At 46.1% G+C, this 25,408-nt stretch overlaps 4 protein-coding genes and 1 long non-coding RNA gene across 5 annotated transcripts in view; 2 read left to right on the forward strand and 3 right to left on the reverse strand.

Moving 5' to 3' along the window:
* Positions 1 to 1,356: 1,356 nt before the first annotated feature.
* susd1 (sushi domain containing 1) lies at positions 1,357 to 8,286 on the reverse strand. Its single transcript, XM_063017822.1, has 21 exons — positions 8,207 to 8,286; positions 7,725 to 7,862; positions 7,421 to 7,555; positions 7,007 to 7,156; positions 6,510 to 6,662; positions 6,224 to 6,403; positions 5,465 to 5,644; positions 5,192 to 5,371; positions 4,852 to 5,031; positions 4,464 to 4,643; positions 4,085 to 4,264; positions 3,713 to 3,892; positions 3,432 to 3,611; positions 3,120 to 3,284; positions 2,927 to 3,024; positions 2,600 to 2,786; positions 2,408 to 2,501; positions 2,095 to 2,326; positions 1,946 to 1,985; positions 1,716 to 1,809; positions 1,357 to 1,432 (listed from the first exon to the last, which is right to left on the reverse strand). Exons 2-21 carry the CDS (start codon positions 7,774 to 7,776, stop codon positions 1,417 to 1,419), a joined length of 2,856 nt encoding a protein of 951 aa, XP_062873892.1. The 5' UTR covers positions 7,777 to 7,862; positions 8,207 to 8,286; the 3' UTR covers positions 1,357 to 1,416.
* Positions 8,287 to 9,374: 1,088 nt separating this feature from the next.
* lrp13 (low-density lipoprotein receptor related-protein 13) lies at positions 9,375 to 14,561 on the forward strand. The gene is made up of 12 exons (XM_063018360.1): positions 9,375 to 9,429; positions 10,532 to 10,690; positions 10,799 to 11,017; positions 11,201 to 11,395; positions 11,673 to 11,908; positions 11,991 to 12,522; positions 12,607 to 12,726; positions 12,800 to 12,907; positions 13,154 to 13,387; positions 13,911 to 14,202; positions 14,289 to 14,388; positions 14,468 to 14,561. Exons 1-12 carry the CDS (start codon positions 9,375 to 9,377, stop codon positions 14,504 to 14,506), a joined length of 2,289 nt encoding a protein of 762 aa, XP_062874430.1. The 3' UTR covers positions 14,507 to 14,561.
* A 655-nt stretch (positions 14,562 to 15,216) lies between these two features.
* rchy1 (ring finger and CHY zinc finger domain containing 1) lies at positions 15,217 to 17,964 on the reverse strand. Its single transcript, XM_063017837.1, has 8 exons — positions 17,905 to 17,964; positions 17,007 to 17,126; positions 16,770 to 16,885; positions 16,441 to 16,519; positions 16,256 to 16,359; positions 16,139 to 16,168; positions 15,925 to 16,042; positions 15,217 to 15,776 (listed from the first exon to the last, which is right to left on the reverse strand). Exons 1-8 carry the CDS (start codon positions 17,956 to 17,958, stop codon positions 15,678 to 15,680), a joined length of 720 nt encoding a protein of 239 aa, XP_062873907.1. The 5' UTR covers positions 17,959 to 17,964; the 3' UTR covers positions 15,217 to 15,677.
* A 743-nt stretch (positions 17,965 to 18,707) lies between these two features.
* Positions 18,708 to 20,651, forward strand: LOC134335458 (uncharacterized). Its single transcript, XR_010015601.1, has 4 exons — positions 18,708 to 18,816; positions 19,061 to 19,115; positions 19,907 to 20,005; positions 20,477 to 20,651. It is a non-coding gene; the product is annotated as an uncharacterized LOC134335458 (long non-coding RNA).
* A 10-nt stretch (positions 20,652 to 20,661) lies between these two features.
* idua (alpha-L-iduronidase) overlaps positions 20,662 to 25,408 on the reverse strand; it is a 5,647-nt gene continuing 900 nt past the window's right edge. The window contains exons 3-14 of the mRNA XM_063017989.1: positions 25,237 to 25,319; positions 25,049 to 25,156; positions 24,782 to 24,877; positions 24,136 to 24,323; positions 23,636 to 23,815; positions 23,317 to 23,533; positions 23,007 to 23,228; positions 22,583 to 22,704; positions 22,354 to 22,479; positions 21,696 to 21,772; positions 21,517 to 21,617; positions 20,662 to 21,269 (exon numbers count right to left, since the gene is read on the reverse strand). Coding sequence (XP_062874059.1) covers positions 21,169 to 21,269; positions 21,517 to 21,617; positions 21,696 to 21,772; positions 22,354 to 22,479; positions 22,583 to 22,704; positions 23,007 to 23,228; positions 23,317 to 23,533; positions 23,636 to 23,815; positions 24,136 to 24,323; positions 24,782 to 24,877; positions 25,049 to 25,156; positions 25,237 to 25,319 — 1,621 coding nt within the window. The 3' untranslated portion in view covers positions 20,662 to 21,168. The remainder of the gene's footprint in view (positions 21,270 to 21,516; positions 21,618 to 21,695; positions 21,773 to 22,353; positions 22,480 to 22,582; positions 22,705 to 23,006; positions 23,229 to 23,316; positions 23,534 to 23,635; positions 23,816 to 24,135; positions 24,324 to 24,781; positions 24,878 to 25,048; positions 25,157 to 25,236; positions 25,320 to 25,408) is intronic.

The raw sequence follows: 25,408 nt of genomic DNA on the forward strand, positions 1-25,408 counted from the left end.
AATAAAATTAAATTTACAAGGGAAAAGAGTGACCTACAGGCAACCAGGCCCAGCTCCACTGCAACAGATAACAATACAAAACACTTTAATTTTCACAGTACATTCTTGTCACTTAAAACGTAACCATTAACAAGCCTCCGTTAAAGAAAGCATAACATTTATAAACAATACTATAACCTTATTCAACACTCAACATAGACTTAAATATACATAGAAACTTATACACATAAATACTATAAAATAAGATAAACATACACAACCAAATATACATAAATAAATGTCTACCTACATACATACCTACATTCAAGCAATGGTTACTCTAACAATTAAACAAGAAATGTTAAAATAGGATGTACAGATATAAAACACCCACCTGATTACTGCACAGGTGTACTCAATCACATGCGGACTGTGACGTCAGGTCCAACTCTATACTAATATTACAACCACATAACTCACCATTACAACCACATGTAACCATCACTAAACCACGTCTAATACCAGCGTGGACCCTGCCTCAAACAGCCTATATAACAACATAACTACACTTACCCAAGCCGTGCAGGCGAAACCGGTCACTCAGTGGCATCCACAGACCAACACACAAGCGAGGCTGGAGACCTGCTCACACCTCCTGAAGATCCACCTCGGGTTTACAAGTAAATCACCGAACTCAGCTCCTCATGGCAGCAACAATCACGCACGCCGGACGAGCCGGTTCCCCCATAGTGGTACAGGTGACCCCGGAGCTTTTATCACCCCAATTAACGTCCAGCATTAATTACCGACATTCTCCACACCTGCGCACAATGTATGAAAACGCCACCAAACACAAACTACATAAGAACAGGAGGACCAATAATTAAAAACAAAGAACTTTGCACCCCGATTTCCAACAAAACGCCTCAGTTCCACCAAATGGCTCACTTTTCCTGGCATCCCTAGTCAGCCATACCACACAGCTATAACCAGCATTAGGCACACTATGTAGTAAAGCAATATGCAATTTGAGACACAACCCCAGTTTTTTTAGGTTGTTTAAATCCAAAGCTTGTCGATTCAATATAATAACGATAGAAACTCCCGATTCCATGAACTCAGACAAACAGTACAAAAGTAATTAAGCACATAAAATACAATTATAATTAATGTAAACATATTGTTAAGCCAATATCCTTCTTATTTTTTCCTCAGGAACACAAGAAAGTCAACTCTCATTTACCAAGACCTGAAATTGAAGAATCGACTCTTTTTAGGAAAGACCTACAGCCCTACCTATGTTCACACGATTAATCAAACTTGGTTAAAACCACTGTATAATTGTATGATTGTATATTAATAAAGACACGTCACACGTCAAAAAATTTGTTTGTTTTATTATAAACTCAAACAAAAATCAGTAAACAATTCCATGTTTCAGCCTTTCCAAAACCTGCAACACACAGAGAGAATAAAGAACATAAAACTATTATTTAAGAAGTTAAAATGTGGTGTATTACAGTTTATAAACTGTTTATTAACTTGTTGTCCATGTTAATAAAAACAGACCTTCTGTGTTGCTAATGTAAACCCAATCATTTCTTAAATGACATTAATATACATTTGCATTCCGTTCCTTTTGCTGAAGAAGTGCACTCATTAGGGAAATTGGACAAGGGTTCATTAAAAACAGAACTATAAGGTGACATTTATAAGATGTAAATATGGATTCAGACCAGCTGCAGCAGTAAACTGTGGTGCTGAAGATCCCAAGAGCACCAATGGAGACGAACGTTAGCATGGCTGAAGTCCTGGTGGCGTAGGAAGTTCCTAAGGACGAAAGAGAACTATATATGTAATTATCTCTAATAATAAAATATCAAATAAGGATTTTAAACAAATATTATTATTGTTATTAATGATACAGTATAATTTGCTTATTTGAGGTGATAAACATGAGTATTACCTAAAGCTTTGGCCCAGATAATACAGGACTGCTTTCGTGCCTAAAAAACAATATTAATGACAATGTTGTCATCAAAATATCAACTAAAATGTACCAAGTGACATTTATTATAAAATAAATCAGATATAACCTAGGAAGAGCGGTACTACCTGTCCCCAGGTGCAGACGGTTCGAAGGATTATGTAATAATCTTGCCCGTTCTCCAGCGGAGCGTTGTAGAAGCCTCCATACTGCTCTCCATCCCCCAGTGTGAAGTTCACGTCCACGTCCAGCTCGCCGAGCTTCAGCTGAGCTGCCAGGTACTCACCACCACACAACAGAGAGGATCCACACTCAAACACCAACACCCCCTCCACAGGTACAACCATCACCTGATACACACTGTACACACACACACACACACACACACTTAACACTACACTCAGTTCTTATTTCTCTACAACACAGAGAGTAAATCCTCACCATATTGGGTCGAGTGTACTGGTGGTCCTTCTTAATCGAAGTGTAGGTGATGGAACATCAACCTCACTGTACTTGACCTCAGGAGTGGGTGGGGCTACAAAAAAGAACAAAACACCCATATTTATGATATACATGTATTTCTGTATAGGTGTGTGTGTGTGTGTGTGTGTGTGTGTGTGTGTGTGTGTGTACCCGGTATGCTGGTATTAGCAGTAACAGTGGACGCATCTCCGCTGCTGTGTGCAGTAACAGTAATGGTGTAGTTGGTGATGGGCTGCAGGTTTAAGCACACAGTGGGGTGGAACTCTGAAAAACTGAACACTTTCCTTCTCATATCACGAAACATGGGATCAAAATCCCTCACGCCAGTGTACACCACCTACACACACACACACACACACACACACACACACACAGAGACAATATGCAGGTTCAACAGCCAAAAGTCTGACACTGCTGTATTAACACGACCTAAATATTAATACATATTGGTGTGTGTGTGTGTATTTATGATCTTACTGTGTACAGCTCTCTGTGTCCTGGCGCCCCAGCAGGCGTCCTCCAGCGCAGACACTTTTCATTAAACACCACCAACCCCTGAACACCAAACGTCAGCTCTGTACCAAACACAACAGCATTAAAGAACAAACATCAACTGACGCTCAGCCTTGATATACACAGTACGAAATCTTTCGTCAGGGAATCATCCTACCCTTGCAGTACAGGTTGGCCACCTTCCATCTTCCTGTGGCGTCACAAACTGATGTGTCACTTCCTGTGCGGCTGTGGTAGCCTTTAACGCAGCGATGCACGACCACTGTGGCGTTTTCCCAAAAGACCTCAGCATTGGGCTGCATCGGGACCGGCCCACACGAAGCTGTAAAGAGAAAAAAATCCTGACATAACAAGTTCAAGTCTAACCGGGGTTTGTCCAATCAGGGATGGGCTTCATGAAGAGGAAACTTTGGATCTGATATAACCAAACCTAAAGGAGGATGGAACATGTGCTGTAACTCACTGTTACCTTCACAGTGCAGTTGGATGGAGCTCCACTGGCTGTTGGATCCACACACAGAGACCTTCACTGCACCAACACTGTGATATCCATCATCACACTCATACCGAGCCACAGAACCGACGGTGAAGCTGCCGTTCCACTCCATCACTGCATGTGGGACACGGGGGGGCACACCGCAATCTACCTCTACACACACACACACACACACACACACACACACAGTTCAGGTGATTATAACCAGTATAACCAGTATAAACTGATGTGCAGGTATAAGTGGTCAGTACTACCTTGACAGGTGAAGTTGGGGAGGCTCCAGGTTCCCCCGCTGGTACACACACACACGTCCTCGTGTCCAGCGTTATAAAAACCGTCCACACAACGATAGCGCACTTCTGCACCCACCACACTCACGCCGTTCCACAACATCACCGCGTGAGGGAGCGAAGGCGGGACGCTACACTTCACCTCTAAACACACACACACACACACACACACACACACACACACACACACACACACACACAAGGTTCACACAGGTTCACACAGCCTTTATAAACCTTTATAACACTGTTACTGTGGATTAATTAACAAACAAACAAAACCTCCTGGACTCAATGCATCCAGATTTTAAAGTCCTGATCGGGCGGAGTAGATTTTACCTCGACACCTCAGAGTGGCTTTGCTCCACGAACCGTTCTCTGTACACACCGATTTATTTTCTCCCAGTTCAGGATAAAATCCATCGTTACAATCATAAACTGCGGTGCTGTTAACACGTACGCTGCCATCCCACACCCGACCACTGTGGGGCAGCGCAGGGGGGTCAGAGCATCGGATCTCTGCGGGGGAGAAAAGAGAGATTGTGTAGCTAACAGGCTAGCAGAAAAGCTAATTAGCAAACACTACGGGAATAAACTTGGGGAAAAATGCATGAGAATAATTATGAATAAATGTTGAACACTGAGGCGTGTACTTGGACAGATTTTGCTCGCAGATGGAACCATTCAGACAGAACCACAGACTTGTAGGTGATTTTACCTCGACACCTCAGAGTCGCTTTGCTCCACGAACCGTTGTCCATGCAAACCGATTTATTTTCTCCCAGTTCAGGATAAAATCCATCGTTACAATCATAAACCGCGGTGCTGTTAACACGCACGCTGCCATCCCACACCCGACCACTGTGGGGCAGCGCAGGGGGGTCAGAGCATCGGATCTCTGCAGGGGAGAAAGAGTACGGCTGTCAGGGTTCGAGGAACTGCTAACCAAGAAACAGACTAGCTAACTGCTAACCAAGCTGGAATTTTTTAAATAAAAAGAACAGATTTTTATGACAGCAAATGAATAAAAGATTATGAAAGAAATTCTTGTTTAGAAATTAATCCAGAACCTGAGATTTTTGGCTCAAAGACGAAGAAAGTTTTACCTCGACACCTCAGAGTCGCTTTGCTCCACGAACCGTTCTCCATACAAACCGATTTATTTTCTCCCAGTTCAGGATAAAATCCGTCCTTACAGTAATAAACCACGGTGCTGTTAACACGCACGCTGCCATCCCACACCCGACCACTGTGGGGCAGCGCAGGGGGGTCAGAGCATCTCATCTCTGCAGAGAAAAGGAAAAACAGTCCAAGAAAGCTGGAACAGTGATGACCACGATGACCGAGGAGAAACGAGAGGTGGGAGATGACGAGGGGACACAGGGAGTCACATGACTGCACTGGTGTGTGTATACTGGTTTATGAAGATGTTAGTAGCGTGTGCACCTTCACATGTGATGTTTGTTTGGCTCCAGCGCCCATGCGAGTCGCACTCTGACACCCTTCCGGTTCCCACACTTCTGTATCCAGCCCTGCACGCGTACAGAACCTTAGAGCCGACCCTACTGCTGCCATCCCATAATACTACAGCGTCACCGAGGGCTGGCGGGGCGTCACATTTCACCTCTTCACACACACACACACACACACACAGTTCAGGTGATTATAACCAGTATAACCAGTATAAACAGATGTGCAGGTATAAGTGGTCAGTACTACCTTGACAGGTGAAGTTGGGGAGGCTCCAGGTTCCCCCGCTGGTACACACACACACGTCCTCGTGTCCAGCGTTATAAAAACCCTCCACACAACGATAGCGCACTTCTGCACCCACCACACTCACGCCGTTCCACAACATCACCGCGTGAGGGAGCGACGGCGGGACGCTACACTTCACCTCTGAACACACACACACACACACACACACACACAGGGTTCACTTTGTGAGGAACATTTCCGGCTCATCATGGCTGAAGTTTAAATAATTTGATGAAATGTTGAACATTATTAAAGTTTGTAGCCATGAAAGGATGTGAAGCCTGGACAACAAGAAGGAAGAGGAAGAAAGACACAGTCAGGCTTTTAAAAACAGAGCATCAGAAAGCTGCTGAAAGTCTCATGAAGGAAGATGATCACCACTGAGCGAGGGTACGAGAGGGTACGAGAGAGCCAGAACAGAAGAGAAGCTCCAGAACCACATTAAGACCCGAGAGTTCTGTTACTTGAGAACATTGAAGATGTACTTTGAAGGACTTGTGGAAGGTCAAGAAAGACCAGGACTAAGCTGGATTGCATTATACATGAGACAAGACAGAGGGCGCTGGAGAGCACAGACCGACAGAGTCATGTCGGCGTGTACAGCGCCACCTACCTGAAGCGTGAATGTACACACTCACTGCACAGTGTGACTGGAGCAAACGTACTGTATATACCTGCAGTAGAGCGAGAACTTTATTGTTGTGGTTATTTTATAATTACCATTGCAGTGCATGCTGGGAAAGCTCCAGCGTCCATCAGCGCCGCACACAGACGTGTCGTTTCCACTCGTCCAGTTGAAACCGTGGGCGCAGGTGAACCTGGTGGTGCCGCCGTAATGAGTGAGGGGGGGTGCAAGCTGAACCGCATGAGGGACCGAGGGAGGAGGACCACAGTCTATCACTGCACACACACACACACACACACACATAGGTATACAGGTCTGTGTGTGTGTGTATATGTATATGTGTGTGTGTGCGTGTGTGTGTGTGTGTGTGTGTGTACTCACCTCTGCAGTAGGCCGTGTGTTGGTGAGGATGGAAGGGTTCTGATCCGTTCTGAACTGTGTACCCGGTACCACATGAGCAGGAGAAACTTCCCTCAGTGTTCTTACACACCCCACCATCACCACATGCACCCTCCACCACACACTCATCCACATCTGCAGCAAAACACACACACACACACATGGATACATCACTTACTCTTTCACTGGTCCTCAGTAAAAGAACTTCTTCCTGACCGGGGCCACAGTGTGTCTGGAGCCTGTCCTGGGGTCACTGGGTGAAAGGCATGGACAGAGAGCCAGTCTATTACAGGGCCTGGGACTTATTTAAAGTAGCCAATCCACCTACTGGTATATTCTGAAAGATGCCTACATAAACACAGGGAGAAAACAGTTTTGGTTCTGCGCAACCAGGGTTTGATTTAAAGTTTCTGATAGAACTTTCATCTGCCAAAAACATGCCAGTAAGTGTAATGGCAGTGGGTGTGGTGGTTACTGACCCTGGCAGTGGGTGCCGTCGTTGGGGATGAAGATGCCCATGCTGTTAGAGGGGCTGTAACCCGGAACACAGGTGCAGTAGTAACTCCCGAATGTATTGTGGCACACACTGTGATTCCCACAGATCTGCCGGAGCTGGCACTCGTCCTTATCTGAGGGATACGAACACACAACCTGTTTAGCTACAACATCAAAGAAATACATCAATAATAAATACATTTTAAAAAGTACTAATAAAAATAATAATAATAATAAAAATAATATTTATCTAAATGTATAATTATAATATATAATATAAATAATTATTAATAAAAAAATATATAAATGATAAAAAATAAAGGGTTAGCAATAGCAATAATAATAATAATAAATAATAATAAATAATGATAACATTAATAATAATAATAAATAAGGACCTTGGCAGTAGGTGCGTCCGTTTCCGACGAAGCCGTACATGCAGTTACACACTTTTCCTCCTGAACCGTCAGTCTTATCATCACAGGTAGCGTTTGGGTGGCAAGAGGAACAAACGTCAACCCTAAACACCTCACCTACAGAACAGAGAGGAACGTCATCACAGATACACTCAGTCATTAGGAAAAATGTGTGTGTGTGTTTGTGTGATTGTGTGTGTGTATGTGATTGTGTGTGTGTGTGTGTGTGGTGTGATTGTGTGTGTGTGTATGTGATTGTGTGTGTGTGTGTGTGTGTGTGTAGTACCTGTGATGAAGGGAACGATGGTCGTCAGCAGAACAAGCGCTGTTCTCTTCATAGCTGCTTCTCTTCATTCACTCATTCATCCTGCTCTCGTCTTCCTGTCATGGTGGGTGAAACGCTGCTGATAGAGGGCCGGGTCAGCTGAGGTCCCCCCCCCCATCACACACACACACACACACACACACACACACACACACACAGTGTGTAGTAAATATGTGCTCTCTTGTGGTTTTGTCACTGTGATGTGTTGACATGTTTTATTGCACAGTGGGGTGTGTGAATTAACACACACACACACACACACACACACACACTACCCACGCTTCCCCACCGTGCCCAGTCATGCCCTGTGTGTGTGTGTGTGTGTTGATTATGACTATTTTGGACCCTTGACACAGCAAAACACTCTCGACGCTGTAACGGCTGCCTGTCAGTGTGCGGAAAATACAATGTGTGTGTGTGTGTGTGTGTGTGTGTGTTCTTACCTTTTCACAACTTTCACAATTCAGGAAGACACACTCCCATCCGACCTGACCACAGGAGAAGTGAAACCACACACTGACAACATACACACAGCTGAACAAGTGCAGGTGTGTGTGTGTGTGTGTGTGTGTGCCCGCTGGAGGGTCTGGTTGGGGTGGAGGGTTCGCCCCTGCATGAGTTGGGGAGATAAGCAAGCGTAGGCCTATCAGCACACACACACACACACACACACACACACTCTATATATATATATACATACACACACTGTTCACACAAAATCCAGTACAGTAGTAAATCAGCCGTCCAATAAGAAAGGATAACAGGATGCTGAAAAATAAACACACCCTCCATTCAACAAGTCCAGGAACCTCCTGTGTGGGGTCCATGTGTCAAACCTACAGAATAATCACCACCTTCATATCAGACTTCAGAGCAACACGAGGCAACCAACAGAGTTTCAAATATGTCAAATAGTGTAGGGTCATTAGTGAACACAAATTATCCTCACTGCATCTCTTTGGACTGTGGGAGGAAACCGGCGCTCCCGAGGAAAACCCACACGGACACGGGGAGAACATGCAAACTCCACACAGAAAGGAACTGAACCCAGGCCCTTCTGGCTGTGAGGCGACTGCACCACCCTGATTTATTTATATGATAGTATTTCACAGAAGCAGGTAAAACACAAATAAAGAAATAAAGAATCAAAAGTATGAAGTTTATAAGGTTTTGAGGTAATTATATTGTTTAATGTGATTTATGTTTATTAGCCTGTATGTGACAGATGGCGCTGGTTTAAACTTAACACATTCACATTTTTAATCAGTTAAAGTAATAAAACCATACAGGTTTGAATTTATAAGCTATAACAAAAATAAAGTCGTGCATTATGTTTATAATATTTATAAATGTTCCTGTTATTCACGTGATCACATGTAAACACGTTCATGTCACGTGATTTCTTTTATTTAACACGCTTCTTTACTCATTGTGCGAAATTATTTCTATTGATTAGTTTATATATTTATATTTAATTGCTTTCCTTATATAAAGTTGATATAAGTGTAATGGCGGATTAATTAATCCGGGTTAATTAATTAGCCTAAGTGATGGCGGCACGTGCGGGAGCTATAAAGGAGAAGTGCGCGCGCCCGGCGCGTGCTAATAAACATGCGCGCGGTGTGGCTGGTGTGCGCGCTCTGGACCCTGAGCGCTCCAGTACAAGGTGAGTTCGATGCCCCTGATTGTGAATAGAGAGCTGGTGTGTTTAGGTTTAATATTCAGTAGATCGGTAATCGGTACCGTGCAGCTTCACTCTCAGCTCACCTCCATTCCTGCAGGTGTTCCAGAATCCTTCACCCACCTGCAAACAATCCCATGAGCCTGTGTTCCACAGACACTTCCATCTGGGAACATCTCTGCTTTGTTGTGCTGTACAATCGTTTGTAAGAGGAACGTTTTCCTGAAGCAGTTCTGGAACTGAATGGCAGAAGCTTCAGTCACTGAAACTGAGCAGCTCTGCTTATTGAATGCAGCATTAGTGCAGTTAGTAGAAGTGAATACACTCTAAACACCTGGTGGTTCTTCTGCTGGAGGTGCTTTGAAAGCCTCTACTCAACCTTTTATCTCTTAGACCCCCTTGTGTTTAAGAAAAAAAACATTCCAGGACCCCCTTGACACAGGTTATGATGTTATTTTTACACTTTGCTCATGAGAAATTGGATGAGTCCATGATGAAGATATAAATCTTGGTATTTTCTGATGTTGGTTGATGTCGTGAGTTTATTTCTGGTGAGCTGATGGTAGGAGCTTCCTCACCTGGATCTGCTTTTGCAGAGTCTGCATCTATAACTGAATCAGAATCTTTCATAGAGGTGGGTGAATGAAATATGTGTCAGTTCTTATAGACACAACGTAACCCTAGTTTAAATTAGATCAACACCTAAGATGCACAAATGACTTTTCTGGGGATCAAACAGTTTCAGCACTTTCATCTCCGATTTTTCTACATTATTTTTAATTGTAAAAAGAAGCGGTGCAGTTACATAGTTTACAATTACTGCATTCATCAGACTTACAGCACTGTGACAGTATACAGTCTAAGCAAGTGAGGGTTAAGGGCCTCGCTCTAGTGCCCAACAGTGGCGTCCTTGCAGTGGTGGGGCTTGAACCAGCAACCTTTTAATTACTTATCCAGCACCTTAACCACTAGGCTACAACTGCCTGCAGTTTTAACCTCAGAGACGAAGCATCATGTGGTTTTTACAGTATACAGGTACACTGTAAGTGCCATTCGTACCCAGACCCGATGTTCTCTCTCTCTGCAGTGGGTGCTCAGACGAACCCGCAGACTCTGCGCTGTCTGTTGGGGTTCACGCCGTGCAGAGACGGGTCGCAGTGTCTGCTGTTCAACCACGTGTGCGACGGAGAGAAGGATTGTGCCGACGGATCGGACGAAGACGAATGTGAATCGGAATGCAGCCTGGGTGAGTCTGTCGGACACGCCTCATTACCTTCATCGCTGTAGCCCACTAGGAGGCGCCAGTGAGCTCTTAAGATAAACACACCTATAATAAAACGTAAATGTGCTGCAGGTCAGTTCCAGTGCGCTCACGGCAGGAAGTGTATCGCGAGGATGCAGATGTGTGACGGCGAGTCTCAGTGTTCAGATCGGTCCGACGAGGACGGCTGCTTTTATTCGGACGAGGTCTGCGCGCACCGCTGTGACAAGAGTCTCTGCCTTCAACCATCATCTGTCTGCGACGGAGAGACCGACTGTCCCGACGGGAGCGACGAGGCCGACTGTGGTGACGGTACCGATCCAAACCACTCAGCAATCCTGGTTATCCCTCGTCTTTGTGCGGGGCCGTCGATCAGCCAGCAGAGGGCGTAATTGCTGCCGTTATGAGGAATCCCCTCTGCTGATCGACGGCGCTGCACAGAGACCCTCAGACGAGCTGATCGTAGATTAATGGATCTCTTTCCAATCCGAACAGACCCCGGATCTTCAGCAGAACAGGAAGAAAAAAGTCCGGCCGCGACCCCCTCAGGCGAGCAGATGAATTGCCCGTTCGGATTCAAATCCTGCCTGGACGGAAGCGCGTGCATCCTCCACGAGCACGTGTGTGACGGCAAGCGGGACTGTGGCGACGGATCAGACGAGGACGGGTGTCAGGTGGAGTGCACGATCGGTGAGCGCCGCCACGTCCGCGATATTTTTCAGAACATAAAACATTTAGTTTTGCATCACTGACACAGGAACATTTTTAATAGGAGACAGATCTAGACTGCAGGCAGGCCGCTCAAGCACACGCACTCTGTTTTGGAGGACGAACACGTCTTGATGTTTTTATTTAATTACAGTAAAGTCAGGAGTCGTGTGCTCTTGTGCTGTAAGTGTGTAGATGTTCTGTCATGTCCCTTGTTCCATCACTCGTGCGGTTGTTCCACGCTGTGATTGTGCCGCAGGTCAGTTCCGGTGTGCTCACGGCAGGATGTGCGTGGAGAAGACTCAGGTGTGTGACGGTGTGGCTCAGTGCCAGGATCAGTCGGACGAGGAGGGGTGTGAGGTGCGGGTGGAGTGTGTTGGTGATCAGTGTAAATGTCCTGCTGATCTGCTGCTGGATGGAGATGGACGGACCTGCTCCACGTCTCCAGACTCCTCGTCCTTCATCCTGCTGCAGTCCCCGACCGCACTATCACAGGTACTCACGGTCCTGAATCCAGATCATCCCAGGAACACCGTCCTCACCGGTCATGATGTTTGTACCTGGCGGTGTGTTACAGGTGAACATGTGGAGCAGGTCGGCGGGACTAAACCTCACCACCTGGCCGGAGCGTCAGCATCTGGACCTCCCGGACGGTACCACAGCATCGGCGCTGGACTTTATCCTGAAGGAGCAGACGCTGTATGTTCGGGACGCGACCATGACCTCTGTGGATGTGTTTAAGCTGAAGGGTGTGGCTCTGACCCCCAGCAGGACTCTGTTTAAGCTGAAGGAGGGCTTGATGACCGCGATGGCGGTGGATTACGTCACGCTGAACGTGTTCTGGGCCGCCCAGCCGGGCGTGTACGTGACGGTGGCTAACGGAACCCACACGGCGTTACTCCTGGAGGGCGTGGCCGTGCGCTCCATCACCCTGCACCCCCCCACCGGGCAGCTGTGTTTCAGTAATACAGACCCGAGCGGAGAGAAGGTTCGGCTGGAGTGCGCTCACATGGACGGGGGGAGCCGGGGTGTGGTGCGGGACGGGGTCACGGACCCGGTCTCACTGAGTCTGTCGAGTGATGGGAACACCGTCTACTGGGCTGATATCAGTGAGTTCATCAAGCACATGCAGAACTTTAAATACGTGAACATTAACCAGGTTTGTTCTGAGTGTGTCTGTGTTTCTCCTGCAGGTTCTGGTCTCGTCTCCTCAGTTAAGGTGGATGGTTCTAACTTTAGAAGTATGAGGATTAGAGAAGCTCTGGTGGGGTTCACGCTGGTCGATGACGTGCTGGTCTGGCTCACACGGACAGGTACACGCTGTTCAGTTCTTTACTTTTATTCTGATGAATGTGGTTTAACTGATGGTTGGAAACATTTGTGCAGATTCCTGGAGGTGCTGGTTCAGTGAGGATCATCAGACAGCGAGGCTGTGGTTCGAGGTAACAGACGAGCTGCTGGATGTGAAGGCCGTCAGTGAGCAGAACCAGAAAGGTACTGAGTTCTAAACTCTCTGGACCTTACTGTTCAGCTCCAGGAGGTTCTGGATTGATGTGAAATAAAAAGTGGGAGTTGATGGATTTGTAGTGGTAGAAGTGTCTGCCAGGTCTAGGTGCTATATTTTAAGCTTCTAATCAAGGCAGGAATTAAGTTCTCACATCTTCCCAAACCCATGTCACCCATTGTAAACATTTAATCTTTATTTATATTTAAACACTTTAAACACGGTCATGTTTTCAGGTACTAATTTCTGCTCCGGAGGAAACGGTGGGTGCTCTCAGCTGTGCCTGGCGTCCCCCAGAGGCAGGACGTGCCGCTGCGGCCAGGGTTTCGTCCTCACCGACGAGACGAGATGCGTTCCGGACCCGCGATGCCCGGTGGGCACGAAGCCTTGTCTCCGTGGTGATGAGTGTCTGCCCAGAGAACGCTTCTGTGATGGCAGTCCGGACTGCGCTGACGGATCAGACGAAATCTGTGAGCTCATTTAATTCATTCATTATTAGTATAACCAATAAACCCAGATCTGATCTGAGTACGTGTTCCCGTTCCTCAACTCCTCAAATCCCTAATTTAAGTCTGTGAAAAACCCAAACTGTCCAATAATTCTGATGTAAAGCTGCTCGGCTGTAGAAATCTGATGACCAGTCGTTTGGAATCTGGAACTGAGGACTGGTGTTTCTTACTGTGCTGTGATCCTGATTGGCTTGAATCAAGATTCAAGATTCAAAGTGTACAGAAAAAACTAAATTACGTGCATTGGTTCACGTTAAAAACACCACAGGTTTAAAAAATAAAATATATATATAAAATAGTAATGAAGAAAATATGTAGGATTAAAAAGATGCATCAAAATTTAAATAATAATAATCATGCTAATATGACCAATAGGCTTGAGATTCCAGCACTTCAATGGGACGTCCACATAATTTTGGTCACATAGATCCTTCAGATGCATCAGCATCAATCTTGTTCTAAGTAATTCTCGTTTTGATTTCAGGTGTCCAGGAGCAAGTGAAATCTGTAGGTTCGAGGCGTGAGGATGTTAAAGCCGAGGGCGTGGACTCCGCCTCGTGTGGGGTGAGGCTGTGTAACGGTAACGGCGTGTGTGTGATGCAGGGCGGGAGTGCGGTGTGTGAGTGTAGGATGGGTTACGGAGGGGAGCGGTGTGAGGAGCAGGGGGGACTGCTGCAGGGCCCCGTGGTGTACGGCGCTGTGGGAGTGGGCGTGGCACTCGTGGTCCTCGGGGCGATCGTCGGGGTCATGCAGAGGAAGAAATCTGCCGACCAGAGGTGAGAAACATCGAACACCAGAAGTTCCTGCTAGCTCATGATACATGTGTCTGCATTTTTTTTATTTTATTGTTGTTTTTTTGCAGACGGGCGCGGCCCATAGTGAGGGACATGAGTATGAGAAATTTGGGGAACAGGAGTGAATCTTCACCTGCTCAGAAGAACAAAGATCCAGAGAATCCTGAGGTTCAGAACTTTAACACTTTCTCTAGAACACGTTCCTGCTCAGACGTCCTCATGCTTCCTAAATCTCCTCTGGTTTCAGGGCGTGGTGGCGGTGACGGCGGGGACAGTGGGAGATTAATCCTCATCTGGAGTCCCTGTACCGAGTCTTAATGTGAAATAAACCTGTAACTGTTCTGAAGGCTGATGAGTTCTTTATTTTACTGAGTTTAAACAGGGCGGCTCAGACATCATGAGATCTAACCGTGTGTGACCTAATCTCAGGTCAGGGTTCAGTTCTTTACCTGTAATGAAGCCGTGTGCTCACCAGCATGATGCTAGTAAAATAATCACCTCTATGATCCAGCAGACAAAAACTACAAATCCTGGCAGCACTGTAAACATCTGTGTTCAAGGATTGGTGTAAGGAACACTACACCTGGACCCCCCTGCACACTTAAAGACCAAGTTAAACTATTCCAGAAGGGTGTCGCCCCATTTCCCAGAAGCTCAAACAGCCCACAAATCCAGAACTTGGAACAGTAGACTCATATAACGGAGCTTTGATGCTTCTCAATGCCCATAATGTTATTTTGCTCATGTGACGGGTTCTGCACTTACTCAATGTTGATAGAACCTCTAAAGAACCGTTCATGTCACCAAAACCAATGTGATGAGGTTCATTAGCTTGGTGGCTAAAACCCCCCACCAATCCCCAATATCCATGTCCCACTTGCAGCACTTGTGCAGCCCTCCCTCAGGCACGGTCGAAGGTGCTGCTGGCGTATCAGACAGGTGAGCTACCCGAGATAATGGCAAGACAAATAAAACCCGGCTTCTGATTGGCTGATATGTAGTGACATCTGTGCATTTATTGATGATTTTTACATTTTCAGCATTTAGCAGACGCTTTTATCCAAAGTTACTTACAGTACTGTGACAGTGTACAATCTGAGCAATTGAGGGTTAAGGGCCCGGCAGTGGTGGGGCTTGAACCAGCGACCTTTCGATTACTAGTCCAGTACCTTCACCACTAGGCTACAGTTGTCCATGATTAAAACCCATGGAACGTATTTAATACACATCATTATGGTTCATCATTCACACCAGCGCCTCTCAGACTGATTTGAACCTGTGATTGTGAATGCAGCCCCACCACACTGAGCACCCAGAGTTTAATCGGTCAGGAGGACGTTTGTTTCTGTGAGACGTTGATGCTTCAGGCTGAGACTTTAGCAGCAGTGAGTGGACGGAGGAGATTTATTGGTGTTGCCGTGTATGCTGGGATGGGTGTGGTTGATCTGAAGGCCGTATCAATCCTGCGTGGTGTTGTAGGAGCCGCAGGAGCCGCACTTCATCCCCAACACGTGGAAGTCGACGGTGCTGCGGCCCTGACAGTCGTAACACAGGATCTACACACACGTGGAGAGGAAACCAGGATGTGAACCTTACAACAACAATCTCTCCTGCTATGCTAAACTAACACATGTTCATTTTAATCAAGACAGCAGAGCTACAGGACACGGCCAGAAGTGTTCAGACTCCTGGCGTCTGCGCTACCTTTAATTTCCTCTCGTACTCGGGGGGCATGGGGGTCTGAGCGATCTCCACGTCCCGGTCCTCCCAGTCCTTCTCCATGTCCAGCGCCGTGTGCATACACAGGGGACACCGATACACCCTGTAACACACACACACACACACAGCATGATTTCTGTGCTTCACAGCAGTGTTACACCTTTAATCTGTAGAATGATAACAGAGCAGCTCCACTCACCCGTTTCTGCACATCTCTTCAAAACAAATCCTGTAAAAGAACACAAAGCGATCAGGGTCCATGTCTGAACACGTTACAGGAGCTAGTTTATGGTTAGATGTGAGGCGGGACTCGGACCTGTGCAGCAGGTGACCGCAGGGCAGGATGTGAGCGCCGATTCTGGACGTGTGGATGTCCTCCATACACACGGCGCAGTCCTGCCTCGACGAGTTCTCCACACACTGCAACATCAACATGGTACCGCATCAGTGATCAGTGCAGTGAGTAAATAATGCCGTGATCAGTGCAGGGTGAGTTTGTACCTTGTGGTTACCCTGCAGGTCGTTGGCTAAACATAAATTACATTTATCACAGTGGAAGAACTTCTCTCTCGGCCCGATCCTGCAACACACAGAAGGAATAATCACAATACAATCACAATCACCACCATCTCACAGGATTCAACACCAAACCACAAATGGTAAATACGAGGGTCTTCAAAACGTTTCTGTACTTTTTTAACTCTATTTAAAGACTTTCTAAAACAACTAGATGTGAGCTTTAGTGGTGTTGTGCTGAATCCTGAGTTCCCCAGCAGACTGAATCTAGACTAGACCGTGATTCAGACCTGACAGGCGGCTCCTCTCCTCACCTGCAGATCCCACACGGCTGGCAGTGGAACTGCTGCTTGTTTTTATCGTACAGGTGACAGATACAGCAGAAATACTCGCTGAACGTCACGCCACACGCCTGACACGCCTGCTGCGCCTGGAAAACAACATAGATGGACGTCATCACTACACAGATCATGGTTAGGATTCATTACAGGTGTATGTAAACTTTTGACTTGTTTGAAGGTAGTCATGTCCTCACTACAGACTGGTTTTACCTGTTGAATGGAGTCACACAGGGCACATTTCACCTCCTTCACCAGAAACCGGTTCATTTGGTGATTCTCCTCGTTATCGTGGCAAAGTCGACACACGTAGAACTTTTCACAACACGGAGCCTGTAAACACACACACACACACACACACACACACACACACACACACATATGTAGTCATGTAGAGCTCAATATAGGTGTGTTGGGGGTAGAGAAACCTGCACACCACTAAGCATCTAGGACTGACACAGAACATCCCTGATGTACAGCACATCCCTCGAGACCCTGGAGCAGTAAATACACATCCTCTGACGTTCTCTGGCTTTGGTGGATACTATAAGAACGTTTCCTGTCGGCTGAATGGAAGTGAATCTCTGCAGTCGTGTTCCGAATTCTAGTGAAAAGCTTTCCAGACTAGTGGAGGCTGATAAAGCAGCAAAGGTTCACTTATACATATTTCGGTTCAGCAGAATAACCTAAGCTTCCAGTGTTCCATACAGATAAAGCACATTTCCTTTCTAGTTCTGGATTTCCAAAAATATGTGGACACTTTCACTTCACCTGATTAACATGAAACTGGGAGACTGTGACGTCACACTGCAGAGCTAACTGTTTACATTCTGATTCTGACACGTTCGTAACAATAATGACGTTTTACATTTTAATAATGTCCCTTATAACACTTTTATTATAATAACAATATTACATTTTTTTTTTTAAATATGTAGTAAATATGCAGCAAGTCTGTATCCTAGCGTACTGCTAATGCTAACATGCTAAAGCCCGTGTTTCTATGACAGACTGTTTTTTTTTATCTCACATTAACTGAACCAAAAACTCTAAACACGTCAATAAATCCGTATTTACTGTAAAATGCAGAATTTACTGTATTATTACTCACTTTCAGTAAACATTTGCGAACATAATGCTCACAGCCCTCTCCTGTAGCCGCCATGTTTCCATACAGACACACAGAACAGAACCGAGCTGCTGAGGAACATCAGTCATTAGCAACAGTTTAGAGATTTTAAACATTTATAAAACTCTTCTTTTCTTTTCTGTAACGCACACGTCTTTGTTTGAAACCCTTTCCCACATTTAGGTTTATTTATAAATGTATTGTGGGAGGAAAATATATAACCAGCAGCTCAGATGTGTAATGTGATGCTGTAGAAAGTTCTATAATTATTAATATAATTGATATCAGTATCATGTTCTCCTGATTCCTCATCACTGATTATGACTGAATATAACTGCTGACCTCTCTGTGCCTGTGTAAATAAGGCTAGTTTAACTGCACTTGTTGAGTACATGGAACAGTGGTCTCTTGTCAAGGTCGTGAGGAAAAAGGAAATGTGTGTAGATGGTCAGATGGAATCTCTGAAGCACTGAAACTGGCCTGTCCGGTCTGTGGATCACACACTGCTGAAACATGTGCTGCACTGTCCACAGTCAAGCGAGCTTTACATTCTCAAGGGCTTAAAAGCTGTCAGGCAAGAAAGAAGCTCCTGTTCCAGCTATTTTCTTCATGTGATCAGCAACAAGCTTTAAGTAACCTAAGAAAATTGGGAGTAATATGAAGGGAGTATGTAGGAGAGTATAGTCAGTAAAGTTTAGGGTGTAGGGAGTAATGTGAATGGGGTATGGAGTAGGAGGTAGGGAGGATAATGTATTTGGGACACAGCCTACACCTACTGATAAACGTCAGGCTGGATTTCCCATGATCCTTCACTCCTCGTCTCCCTGACCTCTGTATGCAGTGAGATCTAGAGAGAAAATGGTCCCTCCAGTGCAGGTTTCTCCTCTTATTAAGGTCAGAATTTAATTATATACAATATTTAGTTGTTATTTAGATAAATGTTGGTTAGATGTTAAACTGGAATGAGGATTTATTTAGCTGTAATCGTTACTGAGAGGCGGAGAAGCTAAATGCTAACGGCTAATGTTAGTGAGGGTGAATGTAGCAGTGTGTGATATTATTAATATGAATAATTATTATAATGTGTAATATTATTAATATTTGTGATTATAACTCTATAATATGAATGTGATTACAGACAGCTCGCTATTCTGCACTGTTAGTGGGGATTATCTATGGAAAGAAGCGCTATGGTGAGATTCAGCACTTTTACATTCAACTATATAAATTATATTCTTTATAAAAATGTAAACATTCCCCTTTATATCCACCACACACAGATCCTGAGGTTATTATTCATGTCCTCTGGGTCAGTCACACAGACTGTCAGTGCATTTCACTGCAGGAGGGTTTATTACAAAATAATACAACAATTATACACAGTTTATATATTTATGTAGATGAATATTAATGATAATATTAATGTGTCCTCACTTTCATCACTAAACACAGACTGAAAAAAAGATGTACAGAATCATGACCAGTACAGTGCAGATCTTTTATCTTTAGTCTGTATCTGTCATGTGTTTGCATTATTAGATAATATATTAAAATATTTCAGATTAAAGCATATTGACTGTGATTGATCGAGTGCACTAGATGTAAAGAGTTTCACATTTTTGGGCTGTTTTAAGACTTGAAACCTTCAACATAAATTAGGTTAATCAGAAATAACAGCTCAATAAACCTTAGTACACATGATGATGTGAGTTGCTGGTGTGTTTGGTGTATTTTCACACACCAAACTTAACTCTAAACATTATGAAACTGCTGATGGTACTGCAGCCAGATGTGCTCGAAATCAAGCAGCTTTCCTGTGAAGTCTGTGCTTTATTTTTTTTAGGCTAAAGTTCTGTAGTTTAACAATCTATGTGGGGGCATTAATATCTGTAAATATATGAATGTAATCAGTGTGAATAAAACATTGCAGGTATAATTAATAAGATTTTCTGATACATGCTGACTGTACGTAACGTTTGCTCAGATTACCTGAAGCCCGTTGCGGCGGAGGAGAGACGGATCGAGGAGGAGGAGAAGAAAGTGAGAGAGGAACAGGAACGCATCGCTAAGCAGCTGGCTGAGGGTGAGTGTTCGAACCCGGACGGTACACCCAAGTGTTGTGATCACACACTGATGAGCCAAAACATTAAAACCACCCCCTCACTACCCAAAAATGTGCATGGGGACCAATGAAGATGGAGGAGCTGCTGGTAACGTCTTGATACCGGACAGCACAAGAACCTTCAGAATGTGACGGCACACAAGGCGGGTGGTGCTAATGGTTTAGGTGCATTTTATTAACTGAAATAAAGGACCAAATCACACTGGGAGTCCTTCAGATGTTGAGGTAGTTTGATGTTGGACAGCTATGCTTTTTCACCCTTTACTTAGTCATTTCCAGTTCCCCATGGCTGTAAAGGTTTTATTGCAGTGATGAATCCTGGGTGTGTCCGGTCTCGTTTACCCAAATGTTAGTTACCAGTTAGAGGTCAGTCAGTGTCCTAACATTTTTATATCGTGGTCACTCACGGCTCTGTCTCTTCTCCCCCAACAGCAAATGAAGACACCATCCTGAAGTGAGTGCTCTAGGATTTCTGATCTGCTATGGACCCGTTCTGGAGGTCTCACTGTTCCTCATTCGCCTTCTCCTCATGTGCCGTACATACCTGCTGTTTTCACCTCTATAATGTTTAACATATATCAATAAAAACAAATCTTTCCTAAACAAACACACGGATGGACTGGTCTCTCATTTATTTATATCGATATCAGTTCTGATCAGTCATGCAAACGCGTCCTGGTGCTGCAGGGTCTGAGATACAGCACGAGCAGGAGCAGAGCTCTGATCTTTATCCTCTATATCAACAGCTCTGGGATGAAGCGGAACACCAACTGATCAATCAGTGTCCAGCCATACAAATTCTGCCATCTTCTAACTGAACAGGCACAAATTCCCACAGACACACTCCAAAGTCTTGTGAGAAGCTTCTCAGGAGAGCGGCTATTCGAGCTGAGGTCACACAGAGGGTCACTCTTCCTGCTGTCCAGACTTTTTGGAACTGGGATTTTATGTGTGTGTGTGTGTGTGTGTGTCAGCAGAGCTCTGTGTGTGTGTGTGTGTGTGTGTGTGTGTGTGTGTGTGTGTGTGTGTGTGTGTGTGTGTGTCAGCAGAGCTCAGTGTGTGTGTGTGTGTGTGTGTGTCAGCAGAGCTGTGTGTGTGTGTGTGTGTGTGTGTGTGTGTGTGTGTCAGCAGAGCTCAGTGTACTCCACAGCAGGTGAAAACTCTCCAGCTCTCCCCCAGTAATCCAGCGCTCTCACTCGGTACCATCCACACACCTCCAGGTTCTCTGAGGAGCACACACCAGAGTAAAGATCAGTGTGGAGAACACTCTCCAGCATCACTGAGCTTAATCCACTACAGATGCTGGCTTCTCTGTGCCCATATGTGCATGACCGCACATATAAATGGAGGTTGCTTTGCTGTGACACTGTCCTGAGTCACGCCAGCCCTGTTTATATGGGCACAGAGAAGTGCAGTCCATCATAACGACCAGTGTGGAGCGAGCTCTGCTGGAGATGTTGCAGGACACTCACCTGGTGAGAAGGTGTGAGAGGTGAACATGCTGCTCCTGCTGTTGATCCTCTGATACGTGACTCCATCCCTGGAGAACTCCACCTCGTACATCTGCACACACCTGGGGAACCAGAGCAGACGTGAGGACGAGACGGGCGTCTACCAAGCACACGGACGTGGTGATGATCAGGTATCAGACCTGGTGGAGACGTGGAGATCCTTCCAGACGATCAGAACCTGGCCTTTAGTGATGGAGACGAAACGTAGATCCTTCACCTGCACATCCAGAGAGCACATGATGATAACGCTGAACATACCGAAGATCATCCACACTCACCTGTTAATATACACTAAACACATAGCCAAAAGTATCTGGACACCCGAGTATGATCCTGTTCCAAAACCACAGGTGTTTATATAGAGTCGACTTGTGTCCGCTATAACAGGCTTCTCTTTTCTCTACGGCCTTTGTAGTGTGTCTGTGGTAACTTGTCTGTGGACAAGAAAATTTAGCTGGCAAGTGACATTCCAATTCATCCCAAAGAACCCAAATCATGCCTTTATGGATCTCACTTTGTGCACAGAAGCAGTCTTGGTGCAACAGTCCTTCCCCAAACTGTTGCCACAAATGTGGAGGCACATTTACTTGACATAACTGAGTTCATACTCTTGTTAGCGATGGGTGTGACTAAACTTAATAACCATCAAGGGTGTCCACATACTTTCGTCCAGGTGTTTGTTTGTTTTGTTTACTGTGTGTGTGTGTGTTACTGTGTGTGCTCACCTGTCCAGGTGTGTGTGTATATGAGTGTGTGAGAGTGTGTGTTAGTTTAGTGTGTGTGTTACTGTGTTCTCACCTGTCCAGGAGTGTGTGTGGGTCGAGCACACAGGTGGATGAGCAGTATGGAGGGGACAGGGAGCTTCAATCTCAGAGTCAGACCCCCCTGAGCAGGAAATGGGACGGGACCCTCCATCAAAGTGTCCTACACACACACACACACATATATATAAAGTGTGTTTCGGGTGTAGCCCGGTGCAGCAGTCCACCACCCCCGGGCGTGTGTGTGTGCATGGTGTGTGTGTTACCTCCTGGTTCCGGAGCTGAATGAGCTGCTGCAGTGAGGGATAATCTGGGCTCCCCATCAGTCTCCACACGTTATAGGGGTTCGTGACACTGTTATCCATGTAGTGTGTGACGTACAGCACCTCTACAACCACACAACACCGTAACATCAACAATACAACACACCTATAACACTACAGTGCCAACCACACACAGCTACAACCATGTGTGTGGGTTCCATGGTGATGGTCAGGTCGACAGTCTCGGTGTGATTGGTGGTGGTGTGTGTGTGTGTACCGGTGTGTGTTGGTACTCCGGTGATGGTCAGGTCGACGGTCTCGGTGTGATTGGTGGTGGTGTGTGTGTGTGTACCGGTGTGTGTTGGTACTCCGGTGATGGTCAGGTCGACAGTCTCGGTGTGATTGGTGGTGGTGTGTGTGTGTGTACCGGTGTGTGTTGGTACTCCGGTGATGGTCAGGTCGACGGTCTCTGTGTGGTTGGTGGTGACGTTGTCTCTACAGTTGTACAGGATGACGGCGCTCTGCCAGCTGTCGGCCGAGTGTGTGTGAGCGTGTGTGAGTCTCGGTGTGTGAACACTCGCCAGCACACCCACTGAACTCTCGTCCCGGTGGTCCCCGGTCACCATGGAGACCTGCACCTGCTGCTCACCTGCACACACACAGAGCCAGTAACGTTTCAGAGTCACTACTACAATATATAACAATGACTTAGCATTAGCGGCGGTGGACCGCAGCACCTAGCATGGCGAGCAGGCCCATGGCGGTGAGGACGGGTTTGCGTATGAGCTGGACGTGTGCCGGGCGGGTGTTGTTGATCTGGAAGCGGGCGGTGAGCGTGCGCTGGGTAAACTGGTGAGGGTGGTAACTCAGGAAGGCGTTGTCGTTGCTAAGCAGCGTGAAATTGACGGTGTTGTTCACGTCGGCGATGAGCAGGTCCTGATGCTGAGAGATCACCTACACACACACACACACACACACACACACACACACACACACAGTGAGCAGAATGTCAGGAGAACATTTCCGTGAGTGTGTGTGGGCACCGTGTGTGGTTACCTTGACGACCATGGCAGCGTAGGTGACGTCAGCGCGCCAGTCCAGCGGCTTGTTCCAGCTGACCAGCGGATCGGCCTCGTCGTTATAGACGGGGAGAGAACGGTAGAGAGGAAACCGCCGCTGGATCTCAGACACCGTCTCCTTCAGCTGCTGCAGGATGGGTAACGTAGCTCCTCCACCCTACACACACACACGCACACACACACACACACACACGCGCACACACACACACACACACACACACACACACACACAGAGTCTTAATTCCCACAATTCACAGATATACACTATTATAATATTTATTCCTGCTAAGGTTTAATAATGAAAACTACATCTCCCACAATGCAATGCACCAACGAGCTCCCAAACACCCACCAGCACAACTAGTGCATTTAAAATCAGAGCCTCTGATTGGTTGAATGCTGGTTGGAAGTCAGAAATCTTCTCCTGCTTATGAGGAACCTCATTCTTCCATCACACACGCACACACACACTGTTACCTTCTTGTGCAGGGCGATGTAGTGGAGGCCGGGTGTGTTCAGGTGTGTGTTGTAGCAGTGCTGCAGTAGAGCCCAGCAGTAGGGGGAGTGCGGAGGGGTGTGACACGAGTCCCCCGGACCACCGAACCTCAGGGACACACTCGCCGCATGCAGACCCTCCAAACACGCGTCGTAGTAGTTCAGGAACCCTGAGGACACACACACACACACACACACACACACACACACACACACACACACACACACACACACACACACAGAACCATCCCATGGAAAACCTGTACACAACACACAGCCAAAAGTATGTGGACACCCTCCTAGTCACTGACTCTAGTCCTCTGTGCTAAAGACCAGGTCTATAGAGAGTCTGGTTTGATAAGGTGTGCAGAGCCCTGACCCCAACCCCACTCAACATGTCCGGGATAAACTGGACTATCAAAGTACCTACACCTACACGCCAGGCCTTCTTAATCAACACCAGTACCTGAAATTATGCCCTTTTAACAGAATAAGCACAAATCCCCACAAACAATCTCCAAATTCTAGTAAACATTCCAGTGCCTATGCTTTGGGAATAGGAACAAGCTCATGTTTCGGTGTCCACATACTTTCGACCATATATGTGTGTAAGAACACTTTCTCTTACCCTGGATCGTCATGGTGATGTTATCGAAGTCGTGATTGTTCGGCTCGTTCCACGTCTCAAAGTTCCACTGTGAGACGACGTCCAGGCCGTACTTCTCTACACGCACACGCACGCACACGCACACACACACACACACACACACACACACACACACACACACACACACACACACACACACACACACACACACACACACACACACAGAGCTATAATACACACTACTGTACACAGATATTACAGGTGAGTGTGTGTACACCCTGCCCTCACCGATGTATCTCGAGGCGATGAGATAAACGAGTCTCCTCCACTCCAACACCTGATTTTTATCCTCGAAATCACTGAAGGCGTTTGAGACGCTGCCCATCAGCTCGAACCCTACAGGAACATCCATCCCTCAGTCACGCTACGCTCTCGTACAGAAATGACAGACACGTGAGGAGGATCAGAGATCTCACCAGGCTGGAGGTTGTTCTGCCACAGCAGATCTATCAGCTCATCCAGGTAGGTGAAGTTGTAGTGATGTTCTCCGTTTATTATCCTGCACCACCACACGGCATTAAATACTCACTCATTATCTCTCAGAACAATAATACAACAGTATAGTGAACAATGTAAGAGTTCAGGCTC

Source organism: Trichomycterus rosablanca, chromosome 21, assembly GCF_030014385.1.
Source record: "Trichomycterus rosablanca isolate fTriRos1 chromosome 21, fTriRos1.hap1, whole genome shotgun sequence".
NCBI lineage: Eukaryota > Metazoa > Chordata > Actinopteri > Siluriformes > Trichomycteridae > Trichomycterus > Trichomycterus rosablanca.